We start from the raw sequence: 16,295 nt of genomic DNA on the forward strand, positions 1-16,295 counted from the left end.
TTTGCTGGGGAGCCCTAGGGGCCTTAGGTGCATGGCATTGACAGGAACGCACATGCTGGGACTGAGCCTGAACCGGCTGCTGAGAAGCAAGAGTGTACGTACGCCTATTATAGGAATAGGGAGCACTCCTCCTCCCTCCAAAATACCTCCTGGATGAGGAGGTGGTAGCAGAAGGCGCCCAGCGGGAGAGAGAATCCATAGCATCATGGTGCTTTTTGATCTCATCGACCATGTCTTCTACCTTCTTTCCAAAAAGATTATCCTCCCAGCAAGGAACATCTACCATTCACTGCTGTGTCTTATGATCCAGGTCAGAAACACACAGCCTTCGCTTGACGCCCGTCATCGAGACTTCTCGGTACCGAAGAGGAGGACGTGGAATCCTCACGCCTCCTCGGGGCCAGGACAGATGAAGTTCGGTCCCAGGGGTCTGCATAGCAGTAGGCCTAGAGATAGGTGGAGACCCGCTCGATGCCTCGCTGCTCCCAGCATGGTGTGGTCTTTTGGCAGCCATTACCTGCACTCTCAATGTCGATGCTTCCCTTGACGTCGGTACCAATGTCGATGCAGACGTCAAAGGACTGGACTGATCAGAAAAAAAGTTTCTCGCGTTGAACCTCCTGAGCCACTTGGGTCCGTTTCGTCATCAAATTACACAGCTTCCAGGCAGCTGGTAGATGGTCGGGCCCCAGACACTGAAGACACCACGTGTGGGGGTTGGTTCCCGAGATGGTCCGCTTGAACAGAGTACAACGCTTGAAGCTGCTGGGTGTCCTCGATGACATGGAGGGAAAAACGGCGGCTGCGAAATTAAACGGCTCGATGGTGCCAAATAAAAGGCACAAAAAAGGAAAAAATAGCCAGATCGAGTGGCCTAAAGGCGGCCGTGACGAAAAATAAGAAAACTTCAAAGGTTGGAATTAAAACTAAGAAAATAAAGGGAAAAAAAGTTTTGTTTTTAAAAAAATTTTTTTTAGTTAAACACTGTAAAAAGTAAAATAAAAGAGGCAAAAAGAAGGGGTAAATGCCCCAAAAAACAGACCTCCTGAGCCAAAAAAGGAGCGTGAGGAAAAAACACAACTCTCCCTATCGCGGATCAAAAAGAACTAGAGAGCTCACGCTCGTGTCGCGGGTGGGAACCCGTTCGCGCATGTGCGGTGTGCTTGGGCCGTGCAACGGAGCGTTCCAGAGTCTTCTCTTTTGTTTTGAGGTTCCGGTCTCCTGGGCCGTTGCGGACGACGACCCATCAGTGAGAATATTCAGCCTGCTTGTCCTCGGAGAAAAAATGTGTACAGCGCTGCATATGTCTAGTAGCACTACAGAAATGATTAGTATAGAAATGTGAGCCCTCTAGGGACAGAGAAAGTACCTGTATATAATGTATACAGAGCTGTATGTCTAGTAGCGCTATTGAAATTATTAGTAGCAGCATTTCTGGATTTACGGTAAATCTTTATAAGACACTAGTAAAAAAGGCCCGTTTCTGCCTCTGATGAAATGGGCGCTAGCGGGCACGGGAGTCCCTTCCCCTCTCCTTACGCTAGTCTCCCTGGTGGTCTAGAGGTACCTGTTCGGTCGGGGCAGGAAAGAAAGAGCCCCCTCTCTCCTGCCCGTAGTGCTGCTGCTAGCTGCCTTGCTGCATCGTGTGGGATTCCGGCTCTTGGCATTTCAAAATGGCCGGCGAGAGTTGAAGTCTCACGAGGCAGCTTCAACTCTCAGCGGTCATTTTGAATCGCCGAGAGCCGGACTCAGACACGATGCAGCCGGGCAGCTAGCAGCAGCGCTCCGGGCAGGAAAGCGGGGGTTCATTTGTTCCTGCCCGAGCGAACAGGTACCGCTAGACCACCAGGGATAGTGGCGTAAGGGGAGGGGAGGTGACAGGGGGGAGGGAAGGTGATGAGGGGAAGAGTGTGCTACCGGGGGTGGGGCAGTACCTTGAAAGGGGCGGGGTGATGGCCACGTCGTCGTCGTCTGGGATTTCTTGGAAGGGGAGGAGTAGGTTACTGATCCCCTTGCGCTCATTTGCCTTGTTTTCTTGTTCCACCCTCGACATCATCACATGTGACGCGAGGGCTGGGCATGAAGACATGGTGAGTGTTGTGGCTTCACCACCATGAACTTACGAACCGGTGTGTGAGTGACTGCAGTGACGTCAGTGTCCTCAGAACGTTGAGGGTGCGTTTTATTATAGTAGATTCCAATCAAATCTCACTTAACACAAATTTCTGTCTTATGAACACTTACCTTAAATCATGAAATGGGTTGTCTTACTGAAAATGATGATGGTACCCTACTTTGCATTTCTGTTTAATGCTTTGCCGATAGAGATATCAAAGAGATAGCTAAGACTGAGAAATGGATGAAAGGGAAAGGGGATGAGATTTGATATACCGCCTTTCTATGGTTACAATCAAAGCAGTTTAAATATTAAATACAGCTATGATTAAGAATAAAGGGGGCAGGTTTGAAGAAGTCTGGCACCTGCGCCCCCCCCCCAACATGGAATACAAAGAATGGACTACATTGGGGACAATTTTAAGAACATTTACTCCCAGGGTGGGTCTGGGTATGATATGAGGAGGAGGGAGGGACAGGAAGGGCAAGGGAGAAGGGTAGGAAAGTACTGGAAGTGAGGCAGCCATGGGCATAATATATATAAGAAATCATATTAAGGGTTAATTCTGTTTAAAGGTGCTCAAATACTATTTTAAATTCTCAGTCCTGCAAATGAAGGGATGCAAGCTGGAGTTAATTACTCAATGTCTAGCTTGGCCGAGCCAAAGGTTAGAAAGGTCAGTGAGAAATGAAACTCTGTCCTTTGTGAATTGCCAATGCTAGCTGGCACATCTGTATACTATTAAATCTTGAGGGGATATTATTATGAATGAACAAAGGAATGAGCCAGACATATGACATATTGTAGTTTAAAGATTAGGCAGAAATACTGTTTAGAGAGAGGCAATAGATTAGAATTTAGAAGTTCTTGATATTTAGAATATGTTTTATAAGGATGCTTATTTTAGAATATGTTTTATTCTGTAATTTCTATGTAGAATATTTGTTCAATTCTTTGTCTGACTTTCTAAGCAAAGACTGCAGTGAAGAGGCAAACATGTGTTTTGAATTATCTGCAGTTCTGGCTGGTTTGATGTATGGAGCTGATAGGTGAAAAGAGGTCAGGACTAGTCAGTTCTCTTCTCCTTGATTAATTATAGGTAAAATGTAGGAATGGTCTTGAAAGTAATAACCCGATATGTATGCCATTAAGTAAGATTGGCCCTTGACCCCTTTAATGAATGCCAGAGTTTAGTTAGCAGTTAGTACTAGGAATATGAGAAATCAATCATAATAACATGTAAGAGACTGGAGCCCAAATGTCTGGTGTAAGGGGCCCCAGGTCACAGGTCAGTTTAGGATGTCTGGAACCTATGTAACTGATATTTGTATAGAGCTGATTGGTTGAGGCAAGGTAATCAATCTATTCCTTAACCAATTGGAGAGTAAGGGGGCTAGGCTAGGCTAGATAGAACTGTATTTAAGTGGGAGAAGAAGCAGTTTACGTCAGAAGGAGCTCAGAAGAAAGAGAAGGACAGAAGGAACAGACAGAAGAAGGAGAAGACAGCATAAGAAGAGAAGCAGCTGAGACAGAGAGCTGAGACAAAGACACAGAGAGCTGAGAGAAAGACACAGAGAGCTGAGAAAGAGAAGAAGAGACTTAATGCTGATGTTCTACTTTGTTTGCTGGCAAATAAAGAAGATTTCTCTCTCATTCTGGTGTGTGCTGTCTGACTCCTGAAGTATCATAAATTCATGCATCAATTCCTGCAACAGAAGTTCAGATAGAGTTGTTCTGAAGTTTGGCTTGGCTGTTTATTGATGGAGATTGATTTGGGGAGTGGAGGGGGGTGGGTATAAAGAAGAGAGATGGGAATATGATTAAAGTAATAAAAGATTGATAAGTAGGGTAAGAGAAAGGTAGCTTTGAAGAAATTATGTATATTAACAAGGAAGGAAAGAGAGGAGAATGCAAATAGTTGTATTGTTTAACTGTGCCTAAATAAAGCTAAAGTTTAAAAAGGCAAATTATTAAACACTAATACCAAAAGCAAAATTATATTCATTAAACTAAAGGAAAAACCATGTGCTCAGAATAGTACATTGGCCTCATTAAAACATAAGCAGACTGCTCACAAATATGCATGCCTCTTGAATGATTATGTCATACAATCCTATATAATAAAAAGCACCTCCAATGTTCTGAAGCTGACTCCGTGGCACTTAAACCTTGAGGCATTCGTGCTCTCCATCTCATGAATTGACATCAGTACTTCCTGGTACGTCACCAGAGACACTGACCAATCACATGAAAGCAGCACGAGGCACACCAACGGACTGACGCACACTGCCACAGACCTCCCTCTCCTGTCCGACTTCAGACACCCGCCCTTCTCCTCTCTGACTTCGGACCTCCCCCTCCTCCCCGACCGACTCCCTCCCGAATTGCCATGCCGCTACAGAAAAAAACCCCAAAGCTGGCACTTACCAGCTGATCCCCCTGCAGCGCAGCACTGACAGCCTGAGCCAAGGGAAATGCTCTGGCTCTGAAAACAACAGCAGTCAGTCAGACAGGTAACTCCCTAACTCTCCGCAAATTCTTTGTTTAAAATAAATTTTATGGTTCACAGATTTTTTTTTTCAAAGTCAGGAGAGAATGAGAGAGCCAAGCAGAGAGCACAGAATCCTGTCAGATGAGAGTACAGGGTGAGGCAGGGACCTTGCAGTAAAATATGCCCCCAAAGCTGACTGAGGGAGGAAGGGGGGAAGGGCGGCCCTGGAACTGGGAGGTAGGGAGGCCCTGGAACTGGGAGGGGAGGAGGGGGACCCTGGAACTGGGAGGAAGTGGGGGAGGGGGACGACCCTGGGAGGGAGGGACGACCCTGTAACTGGGTGGGAGGCGGGGGACCTGGCACACACACTCATTCTCACAGACACACACTCTCACAGACACACTCTCTCTCTGTCACACACACACACTCACACATTCACTCTCTCTCACACAGTCACTCTCACAAACTCTCTCAAACATACATACTCCGAGGAAAACCTTGCTAGCACCCGTTTCATTTGTGTCAGAAATGGGCCTTTTTTCCTAGTTGATTATAATATGGATATGGCACATAAAACAATATCTGTTCATAGACATTAGTGATGAATCAACTATCCTGCTTGTCCTTACAAAAACAAATAATGGCATGTACCTCATCATGGTCAATGTCTGCATCACCAGTGATAACAATGCGCTTCTCAATCCTTGTTTCAGGAATTCCACCTTTCACTGTCTGCAGACGAAAGCACCATAAGAAATCTATTAATGTGATTCTACATATGAAGAACAGAACACATAATAAACATAGAAACACTATTATCTGGCTGAGGGAACTCAGCAATCAGCATTCTGTGCTACAGAAAGAGAATACCGAGTTTGGGCAGGATAGTAGCTCCTCTGCAGAGGACTGTAGCAACAACCTTGTTATTAACCTTCAGAATATGAAGTCTATATTATCTCCAATTGTATATTTTCTACTGGCAAACTAAGATCACCACATAGCAGACTGCAATGCACCAAAAGTGTTGAAATAAGAAATTGAAATAATCTCCAACACACCTTGGTTTAAGAGTGGAGTTCTTTCCTATCATGCCATTTGGAGACACTACTCACAGATTTTTTTTTTTTTAAATTCAATGTTATTTTCATTCTATTTCTCTAGAGAAAAATGAAGGCAGTTATGGGAGAATGGATATTACCAGGCCAATTAGCTGGTAATTCCATTGACTGGCAAACTACGATTGGATTCTCTGTATAACTCTATGTTTAGTTGTCTGCTCAAATACCTGTGGAACTTATTGCCAATAAACTTGAAGCTTGAGAGCTCATATAACTGAAGAAAACAAGGTCAAAGAGCCATATTTTAACATCCTTCTTGAATATTCTATATGATATAAGATAAGATAATCAAGAAGGATGTTAAAATATGGCTCTTTGGCCTTGTTTTTTCCAGTTAGTTATATCCTGCCCATTGTTCTAAGCCAAAGTTAGCGGCCTTGGGCAGCTAGTATCAGCTGATTGTCTAAGGTAAATTTTGTTATGCAATTCCATATGTCTGTATCTCTTACATCAACTCTTTTTGCTATTTGCTGGTCCCATACACCATCATGATGTATCCGTAAGAAGGGTGGTCTATCAACTATGCAAATAAATAGGGAAGGTATACAATAATTTATTTAAAAATATTTATATTCTGCTTAGTCTACAGTTACTAGCGGATTACAATAGTGACATACATAATTAAAATAACCAAATACATAACATCTACTATAATAAAACTCACCCTCAACGTTCTGAGGACACTAACGTCAGTGAAGCCAAGCTCTGACTTCCTTCAAAAAGGTTCGAAGGTTCGTGGTGGTGAAGCCACCAAAATCGCTCCGTGCCCCGCCCTTGAGGGCGGTGCAATGGCAGAACAACGAAGGGGTTGGCAGGGAGGGAGGCAGGGAGGGGGAATCGCTCCGGGCCCCGCCCTCGAGGGTGGAGCAATGGCAGAACAACGAAGGGGTTGGCAGGAAGGGAGGCAGGGAGTGGCAAATCGCTCCGGGCCCCGTCCTCGAGGGTGGAGCAATGGCAGAACAACGAAGGGGTTGGCAGGGAGGGAGGCGGGGGGGGGGGGGGGGGGGGAAATCGCTCTGGGCCCCGCCCTCGCGTCAAACGTCATGATGTTGGGGGCGGAGCAATGCCAGAACGAAGGGGTTGCCCAGGGAGGGGGCCAGGGGGGTGCTGGCGACAAAAACCTTGCTAGCGCCCGTTTCATTTGCTCTGAAACGGGCTTCTTTTACTAGTGTTAAATAAAAATATGCAGTAAAACAAATTCACAAATCATACTCCATATCATAGTTTATTTGAGTTTGCAACGAAGGGGTTGCCCAGGGAGGGGGCCAGGGAGGTGTTGGCGACGAAACCCTTGCTAGCGCCTGTTTGATTTGCTCTGAAACGGGCTTCTTTTACTAGTGTTAAATAAAAATATGCAGTAAAACAAATTCACAAATCATACTCCATATCATAGTTTATTTGGGTTTGCAATACCTCCATTAACTAACTCACAGATCATCATACAACAAAAAACAATTGAGAGCTAGTCCCAGCCTTTACTCAACCCTTATGAAAATGCCTTCTGGAAAATATAAACCTTAAGCTGCTTCCTAAAGGAGAGCTATGAATTAATTTTCCAGAAGTCAACAGGCAATGAGTTCCATAAAGTGGGACACATTACTTGAGATGTAAAAGACCTAAGGCCAAATAAATTAACAGTATGAAAATTGGGAATTTCCTGAAGAAATTTAACAGTAGATCTTAAAGCCCTAACAGGCTTATATACTTTTAAAATAGTAGACAAAACTGATTGTGCATCACTTTTTAAAAATCCTAAAAACTAAAGTCAAAAATTTTAAATGAATTATTTTATCAACAGGGAATCAACAATGAAGAGAAGCCAAAACCGGAGAAATATAATCAAATCTTGAAGTTTGAGCAATTAGACGAGCTGCAGAGTTCTGAGCAATTTGAAAAGATTTTTAAAGACAAGCTGGCAAACCAATCAGCAAAGCACTGCAATAATCAGAATGTATTATTTATTATTAGGATTTAGCTCACACCTTTTTCAGTTGTAGCTCAAGGCAACTTACACTTAGGTACAGTAGGTATAACAAGGTTACTTACTTGTAAGCAGATGTTCTTATAGGACAGCAGGATACATAGGGACTCATTTTCAAAAGAGAAAAAATGTCCAAAAAGTGTCAAACCTCCATTTGGACGAATTTCTTCTCAAAACGTCTATCGATATATTTGAAACCTGTTTTGCAGATGTTTATGTGTGCATTTTGTCTGCAGTGTGTCCAAAGCACAATGTTGGGAGCATTTCAAAGGTGGGATTAGGGTGGGCTTAGGGTGTGCCTAATACTTGGACGTTTTACAGCCATAATGGAACAAAATGAAAACGTCTAGGGTGAAAACTTTGTTTTAGTCTAGACCTGTTTTCAGAATGAATAAGGCACAAAAAGGTGTCCTAAAATGACCAGATGACCACTGGAGGGAAACAGGGATGACACCCCCCCCCCTCACTCCCCCAGTAGTCACTGACCCCCTCCCACCCCCCAAAAATGTGAACAAAAATGGTACTTATCAGCCTCTATGACAGCCTCAGATGGTATAGCCAGGTCTCCGGAATAGTGTAGTGGTGGGTGCAGTGCACTGTAGATAGATGGACCCAGGCCCATATCTCCCCCTACCTGTTACACTGGGGGTGGAAACTGTGAGCCCTCCAAAACTCACCAGAAACCCACTGTACCCATATATAGGTGCCCTTTTCACCTATAAGAGCTATCGTAGTGGTGTACAGTTGGGGGTAGTGGGTTTTGTAGAGCTCAGCAGACAAGATAAGGGAGCAACGGTGAGAAGTGTACCAGGAAGCATTTTTTCCTTAACTCCAACCATATTCCTGTACAAACATACAGCAAGGTCAGTTCACAAAATAGTGAGGAACACAGCTACCTCCCTCCCCCCCCCCCCCCCCCATAACCCCTATATTTGTCACTCAGTGATCTCATAACAGAAAATAACTTTGTAATTGTCCTTAATGTGACTCACCTTCAAGGATGATTAGTTTACCTTACTATACCCCATTGAATACCTCAGGCAAACTCTCATCAAAACGGAGGTGAAGTACAACTATTACGGAACAAATAAATTTCAAAATCCACACGCTAATTCATAAGATTATCTACGGAGAATCCCCACACTACATGTATAATCTGATTGACCTTCCAACCAGGAATGGCTCCAGATCTTCTGAAGCTTATCTAAACATACATCTTCCTAACTGTAAAGGTATCAAGTACAAAACATAATATGCATCCAACTTCTCCGTTTTGGGCAGCCAGCTCTGGAACGCCTTACCTAGATCTATTCGAATAGTCAATGACCACTTACCCTTCCGGACGCTTCTAAAAATTTATCTCTTCAAGCAAGCCTATACAAATGAGTTGACTTAAATTAGGAGTCCATCTGCGCTACCCAAATCAGACTATATGACAGAACCTGAAATATGCTTCCCTACTTAATCCTTTCTGAATTCATCCCTCTTCCAACCTTCATTATACATTATTCCTTAATCAACACCACATTATACCAATATACACCCCTTCCCACTCCCTGCCTCTACCATCTTCCTCCCTTACCCATCTTACTCATCCACATTTTGTTGTCCACCTCTTCATACACTATATTACAACTGTTATCCAATCTTTATCTTGTAAACCTGTTATATTATGTAAGTCGCATTGAGCCTGGTAATAAGTGGGAAAGCGCGGGGTATAAGTGTTACAAACAAACAAACAAATAAATAAATAAATAAATAAAACTAACCTCACCATTCTATTTCTAAAATAGAAGGGGAAAAGAGAATCTAAAAAAACAAGTAACTCAAAACCACAAGTGAGCTCTGTTAGTAAAATAAAATAAATGTATTATTTATTCATTTGTAATATTAACTTTTAATTTAATCAATATTGTTTTCTTATTTTACAGTTCACCACCACACCATTCCTAGGAATTTCCACGATAGTCTCTATCAGATAAGTGCTTTTACTTTTTACAACAAAATTTCCCTTTAAATCATACCTAACATGTTCACTTTAAGCCAACCTAATTCAATTTAAAGAAATTGAAGCTTTGTGTGCATTTTTCTTTCCTTTTCTTACAGGTTCTTCAATGTTAAACAGGTAAGAATTAATTCAAAATGTTTAAAAAACTATTTTCTTTAATTTCTCAGTTCATTATCTCTTATGTAGAACTTAGTTGTTTTTTTTCCAGCTCTCTTGACCTTCTGCCCTTCACCTTCCTTTAAAGTTGGGTACCGTAATCAAGCCGAAGGACAAGAACAGGTCTGGTGTACCTACTGCACTGACTTTAAAAACTCAAATGGAAAAGAAACCTGTTCCCTATCTAATTTAACTAACCAAAGAATTCTGCTCAAAACTTTACATTACTTCCCTAACTAGCTAACCCAGCAAAAAGAACTTATAATTTTTGAGCCCTAAGTTAACCCACCCACAAATAATTTCTCAAAGTAAAACTTCCAATATCAATTTTTTTTTAATTTCAATTGACCTTTTGGGCTTATGCAGTAACTATAATATTCTCTGACAATCCAGCACATAGCTGTCATATATTCCAATATGATTTAATTACTTTTCCCAAAGTAATTTATTTTGAGTTCTCTGTAGCGATATATTAATCGTTTCTCACAGAGTTTTTTTCCAGAATGAACAAGTCTAGGTGTTGACATAAGATTACTCTTTTAACATTAATTCTCAATGAGACAAATAACTTACTATGCCTCATCAGATAATCAAAATTAATTAAAATGTTTGAAATATTAAATTGTTTTTGTCTATCAGGAACTTCTCACCTCAGCTCTCAATCACACCACTAGAAGCCTAAAATAACATGTGAGGCTTCTTAAATTAAGCCCAGACACTCTCACACTTCTCAATAACCTCAAACAACAACTTAATCTGTTTTCCAACAGATTTTTTCTCTCTGCTATCCAGAGACCAGTAACATAGGTCCGTTCAGCACCAAACTTACCTCCCAACTGACCAAAAACCCGTTTAGAATATTCAGCAGCACTCCTGAGCTCGAGCTCTAAGCCACGAGCTCCTGCCACAATATACCCCTAAACCAAACTAAATGGCATTCTTAAAATACAAGGAACATTTCATAAACATATATTTTAAAACAGCATTCAAAATAAAAAAAACTTTTGTACCTCATTTTATCCTTTATGTCCTAAAAATCTTCTTTATTCTTAGGCACGCACCTGCTGCACAGCTCAGTCACGAGCCGGCATCTGGCTCGTGCTGTCACCGCTCCTCCTGGCTCTCTCTCTGGCTCGTGCATAGCACCAGCCACAGCGTTCCCGCCATCATACATTTAAATAAACCCTAGGAGAGTGCACCAGAGCACTTCTCCCACTTGCCCTGATCCCACGCCGGTCTCATTTTTGTTCAGGAACCGGCTCTGATCTTTTAAATCAAGCTGGCCCCTGTAGGTCTGGGAATCCTGGTCCAGAAGCATGACATCATCAATGATGTCAGATGCTGCCACAGGCTAAGCAGGGCTTTCCTGAGCTTCCCCCACTGCCTCCATGCCAGCGCTGCCACTCCAGACGCTGCAACCCCGCCCCACCACCGCCACGCCTCCACTCACACAGCAGCGCTCAACTGCTGCCAATGTGGCCGAAACACCCTCTCTTTTCCCTGGACTGCCGCCAATGTTGCAGCCCTTCAAAACCGCCCCTCTGCTCCCACACCACCACCCAGACCGGCCAGACAGTCTGCTAACAGCCATTTTTGCAGGATACATTTTGTCCCAAGAAAAGCCGCACATTTCACAAAAGCCAGGTATCCCCTTGGCAAAGGGCGAGTCACATCATGTTTAGCAAACAGAGAAAGGAGCTGAGGAGTCCAACGGGTTGCCCACATTGCAGAGACATGGTAGCCCAAGCGAGTCCAAAAAGCCAGAGTACTTGGGCATGTCCAAAATTGATGGCCTAAGGTCACCATGGGGTGGACATTTTAAAAACAGGCAGAAGATACAAAGTGAGCACTAAATGCCCCATGCGGGGAAATATATAACCGCAAAATATATAACTGCATCACTAGTTTATATTGCTGTTCCCAATGTAGGATATTTTTTAGTCAAGGAGTCCAGGACACGCAAACTAGTTTGCAATGTTGAAGGGGTAACTTGCACTTGTAGCTCGAATGTCTATTTCCGCCCCAATATCATGAATTCATGAGAAGGCAGAAGGTCCAGTAGACACTGATGATGATAACGGAAAGGAGCTTGTTGTTTCGCCTCCAAACTATAAGTCTCCTCTATTGTCTTGTATGTAGCTGCCTTCAGTGAAGCACTTGGTAGTGAGTGAATGTAACATTGCACCTGTAAATAGGGGAAAATATCTGCAGTACCAAAGTGATTATCAGATTGCATCGCACCATAGCTGTTCAAAACCCCGCTGTCATCGACTAAATGAAATATATAACAAATACCTAAATGCTGCTACTTACTGGCATAAAATTATCATTACTCTTGAATTAAAACAAGTTCTAGGCGTGCTGGGCCCATTCCCTCAGCTAGTGGCAGGTTCCTCTCCAGCCAAGTTTCCAGCTCAAATATCAGATTGGTGACAGTTTCTGGGATTCCCAGAAAACTCAGGTTATTGCGTTGTGAGCGATTTTGAAGATCATCTAGTTTTGTTGACTGTGGCTGAATCAGGGCCTTCAGTGCTGTCACTTCAGCCGATGATCCACCAGTACTGTCTTCCAAGGTGGAGACTCGAGATTCTAACTCAATGGTGCATTTGGCCAGTTCTGTTAGTAGCGATTCAAACCGAGCAATCTGGTTTGAGAGAGATTCTAATTTTGGTCCCAATGCTTGCTTGATGGTGTGTTGCAGCTCAGAGAGCCGAGGCTGTGAATTGTGTGACCTCGCCTGCAATCGGGGACACCATCTTTTCCTCTCCTTGCTTACTTTGAGTACTATCTGCATGTGAAGGTTTGCAGGTTGGGAGCTGATATTCTTTCTAAACATTTGTCCATAGATTTACAGATAAAGTCTGGTTTACTTGGAGGGTACCAACCTATCAGTGGAAATAATCAAAATATCATCAAAAGTGGATGGGGAGCATACAAAACCCAAGTGATGCCACTTTGCGATTTCTCATTTTTTGAAAAATAGCTGTGGCTGCTGCTTGTAATGCCAAATATATGGATTGGCTCCATATTCCATGAGATTTAAGTAAAATACCTTGTAAAGTTTCCAACGGCCCCAAATAGAACTGCTGGAGGTTGGGATCAAGATGGCACCCTGATAGGGGGTGGGAGTGGCTATTCCCAGAGGCTTTTTCTTAGTTTCCTATTTGGCACAAATCTATTCCTTTAAAACGGGGAAACAAAGAAAGGAAAGCCAGCAAATTTCTTTACCTGCTTCTGCAAAAGTTGATGCCCAAGGAGCAGCACAGCAGCACTCCATGGAGGATCTCGCTGTCACTCTGCGTTCCAGAGGTCGCTTTACTCTGTCACAACCCGTGAGGGACCTGGATGCTGTAAGCGGAAGTATGTGGCTCAATGAAATGTCGCAAAATGTTAGCAGCACATCCAGGATGGGTATTGAAGGTGCAGACCCAAAAGGAACAGCTCTGGAGGAGGACAGAGTTTCTCTGGATCCCCTGGAAGGCGAACAGAGGGTAGATCTTCTGAGGTTGGTGCAGTTTCCTTAACTTTCTCAGATTCTCTTCTGAGAGTAATCCCATGGGGCCTTGGCCTGGCGTGAAAGTGGCTGGACAGTAAGGCTACTCTGGAAGGTATCTTGGAGGGTGTTCCTAGAATCAAGGTTTCACCAGGATTGGCCACTGTTGGAAACAGGATGCTGGGCTCGACAGACCTTTGGTCTGTCCCAGTATGGCAATACTTATACTTGCCACTATTGTGCCCCAAACCACAACTTTCTCTGAACAAACGGTAGCTAAATTGACTGAGCAAGACTCTAGAATGAATGTGTTAGAGTGTTAGTTGGGAAATTTTAATATTCAGATTTTCAACTTTAAAATCAACTAGTAGATCTTTCATTAAAGTTAACTTAATGCTTCATTTGAAGATTATATTTGAATTCTTAATTAAAAAAAAAATAGAACTGCTGATTTTAAAGCTGTATTATCAATCTGTAAAAAAAAACAAAAATTCCATGTAATTTAGGAGTGTGCCATTTACATGTGTAAGTTGTAGATTTTGTAAAACTATATCTATGTGGAGCCAAACAGTAAGTGCCAAAGCAGGTATTGACAAATGCATTCACACACACAGTACATTTACACTGGTTTCTATTCCATTTCTGACTTCAGTATATGTTCTATAATAACCTGAAATTTCAGAAAACTCTTCTTATCTAATATAATAATTCTCACCTCCAACGTTCTGAAGCTGACTCCGTGGCAGCTTGGAAGTGAAGCTGAAGTGTTCGTAGGCTTCGTAATAGCTCCGCCCATGGAAACGCGATGTCAGAAGAATTTCTCCCTTCCTCCGAATTCCAGACCCCCCCCCCTCCGTGTTCCTGACCCCTTGACCCCCTTGCCGCGACCCGCTTGAGCCCCCCCTTCACGCCGCCAACTCTCCCCCGCCGCCATCATGTACCTGTGCTGGCGGGGGACCCCAACCCCGGCCAGCCAAAATCTTCCTCTCGGCTGCGCGGCGTGGACGTATCATCTGATCAAGCTGCAATCTGTTTGTATGCGTGCGTCTGACATCAGACGCACGAACACAAACTGTTTGTGTGCGTGCGTCTGACGTCAGATGCACGGACACAAACAGATTAAAACAGATGAGCGAAGAAGAGGAAAATGCAGCCTAAGACACTGCATTGCCATCATCTTTCTCCTCTACTTCCTAGGAGGTAGGCTGCTTTGCCCTCCATCGTCTGGAACTTGGGGAGAGGGGGAGGAGGGGTCAGGGAGGGAGGTAGGGGGCCATAGAGGGAGGGAGGGGGCCTGGAACTCGGGGGAGGGAGGCGGGGTGTCTGGAACTCAGTGGAGGAGAGGGATTTGGAACTCGGGGGAGGGGAGGAGAGGAGAGGAGGGAGGGAATGCACCACCTGTACAAAAACTAGGAAACAAAAAAAAAAAAAAAGGGGAACGACCCTGGAACTCGGAGGGAAGGAGGGGGGTGACGACGATCCTGGAACACGGAGGAAGGGGTGACACAAACTGGGAGAAAAGGGTCCGGGGCCCCTGGCACACACTCTCATTCTCTCTCTCACAGACACACTCGCACCCAGTATCAATCTCTCGCTCTCACACACACACTCGCACATTCACACTCTCTCACACACACAGACACTCTCACAGATACTCTCTCAAACATACACACTCCGAGGAAAACCTTGCTAGCGCCCGTTTCATTTGTGTCAGAAACGGGCCTGTTTTACTAGTTGTTGGTTTAAATGCACACATTTACAGTAGGAAGTGGTCTAGTGGTTAGAGAAGTGGTTTTGAACCAGTGTGTCTGGACACACTGGTCTGCCACCAAACATTTGGAATAGACACCAAGCCTGTGTTTTCCATAACAGCCATCTGTACCTGCAAGTCGGAGAAAACAGAGAACCAGAGAGCCAGGTACTTGAAATCCCCAAAACTGGTCACCATCTCTGATTCCCCACTACCCCTAAAGATAACTGCTGCCACCAGCCCCAATCAGAAATGTTGCAGGTCTGCTGTCCATAGGATCTGTTTGCTACATTCTTCAGCTATGAATTTTACTATTCAGTATTCACACACAAAAGCATTTTCTGTCAGAAGAAAGGTTGAGAACCACTGTGAAAAAGCAATGTGCAGGGAATCCAAGGTTCAAATCCTGTTTCTGCCACTAACACTCTGTGACTTTGGGCAAATCACCATCTCCCACTGTCTTAGGTATTCACTTAGATTTGCAAGCTCTTTGGGAAAGACACAGACCTGAATACTTATCACAACTCCACAGTGCTGCATATATCCAGTAATGGAGTTCTTTTCTGAATGTTGTATTGCTTTGTAAACCGCTTTGATCCTTTGGTATTTAACGGTATATCACATTTTAATAAACCTAAACTTAAACCTATTTCAAAAGACCTAGCTAAATTTTAGCCCAATATACATTAATCAAAATTCTCCCCCTTTCTACAACTAACTTTGTGGACAAAGTTGGCTGAGAAATAAGTGGCTTGGTCAGAACATTCCGGGGGGGGGAGGGGGGCAAACTTTGAAAATTTAGCCAGATAACGAGATATTTAGTGCTAACTGGCTAAATCTACATAGATACACCAGCCATGGATTAGTACATCAGCTCTAAAGTGTGACCACAGCTATAGAGCAGTCCAAGGAAAAAAAGAAAATACTACTCTTAATGATCCAAAATAAAATAAAATGCTCTCTTTAAAATCTCAAGACCAGCAGTGTGTGCAATAGGGAAACCAAATCTCTCTATATAAAACGCACCTCCAACATTCTAATGAAGCCTCACTTTCCCAACATTCTAAAGTGAGGCGGCAGAGACCACTTTTTGAACATCAGTGTTTGCCCCGCCCACGCGCTGCTGATTGGCTGTGCCTCAGGTGATGCACACAAAGTACGGTTCCACCTCCCAAACACTCA

General features: G+C 43.5%; 1 protein-coding gene across 9 annotated transcripts in view; it reads right to left on the minus strand.

Moving 5' to 3' along the window:
- The window catches only part of EPB41L2 (erythrocyte membrane protein band 4.1 like 2), a 503,144-nt gene that overhangs the window by 15,262 nt on the left and 471,587 nt on the right, over positions 1 to 16,295 (minus strand). For all 9 annotated transcript variants that reach the window (XM_030196542.1, XM_030196541.1, XM_030196540.1 and 6 more), the window contains one exon: positions 5,259 to 5,339. In XM_030196542.1, coding sequence (XP_030052402.1) covers positions 5,259 to 5,339 — 81 coding nt within the window. The remainder of the gene's footprint in view (positions 1 to 5,258; positions 5,340 to 16,295) is intronic.

The sequence above is a fragment of the Microcaecilia unicolor genome, chromosome 3 (assembly GCF_901765095.1).
Source record: "Microcaecilia unicolor chromosome 3, aMicUni1.1, whole genome shotgun sequence".
Lineage (NCBI taxonomy): Eukaryota > Metazoa > Chordata > Amphibia > Gymnophiona > Siphonopidae > Microcaecilia > Microcaecilia unicolor.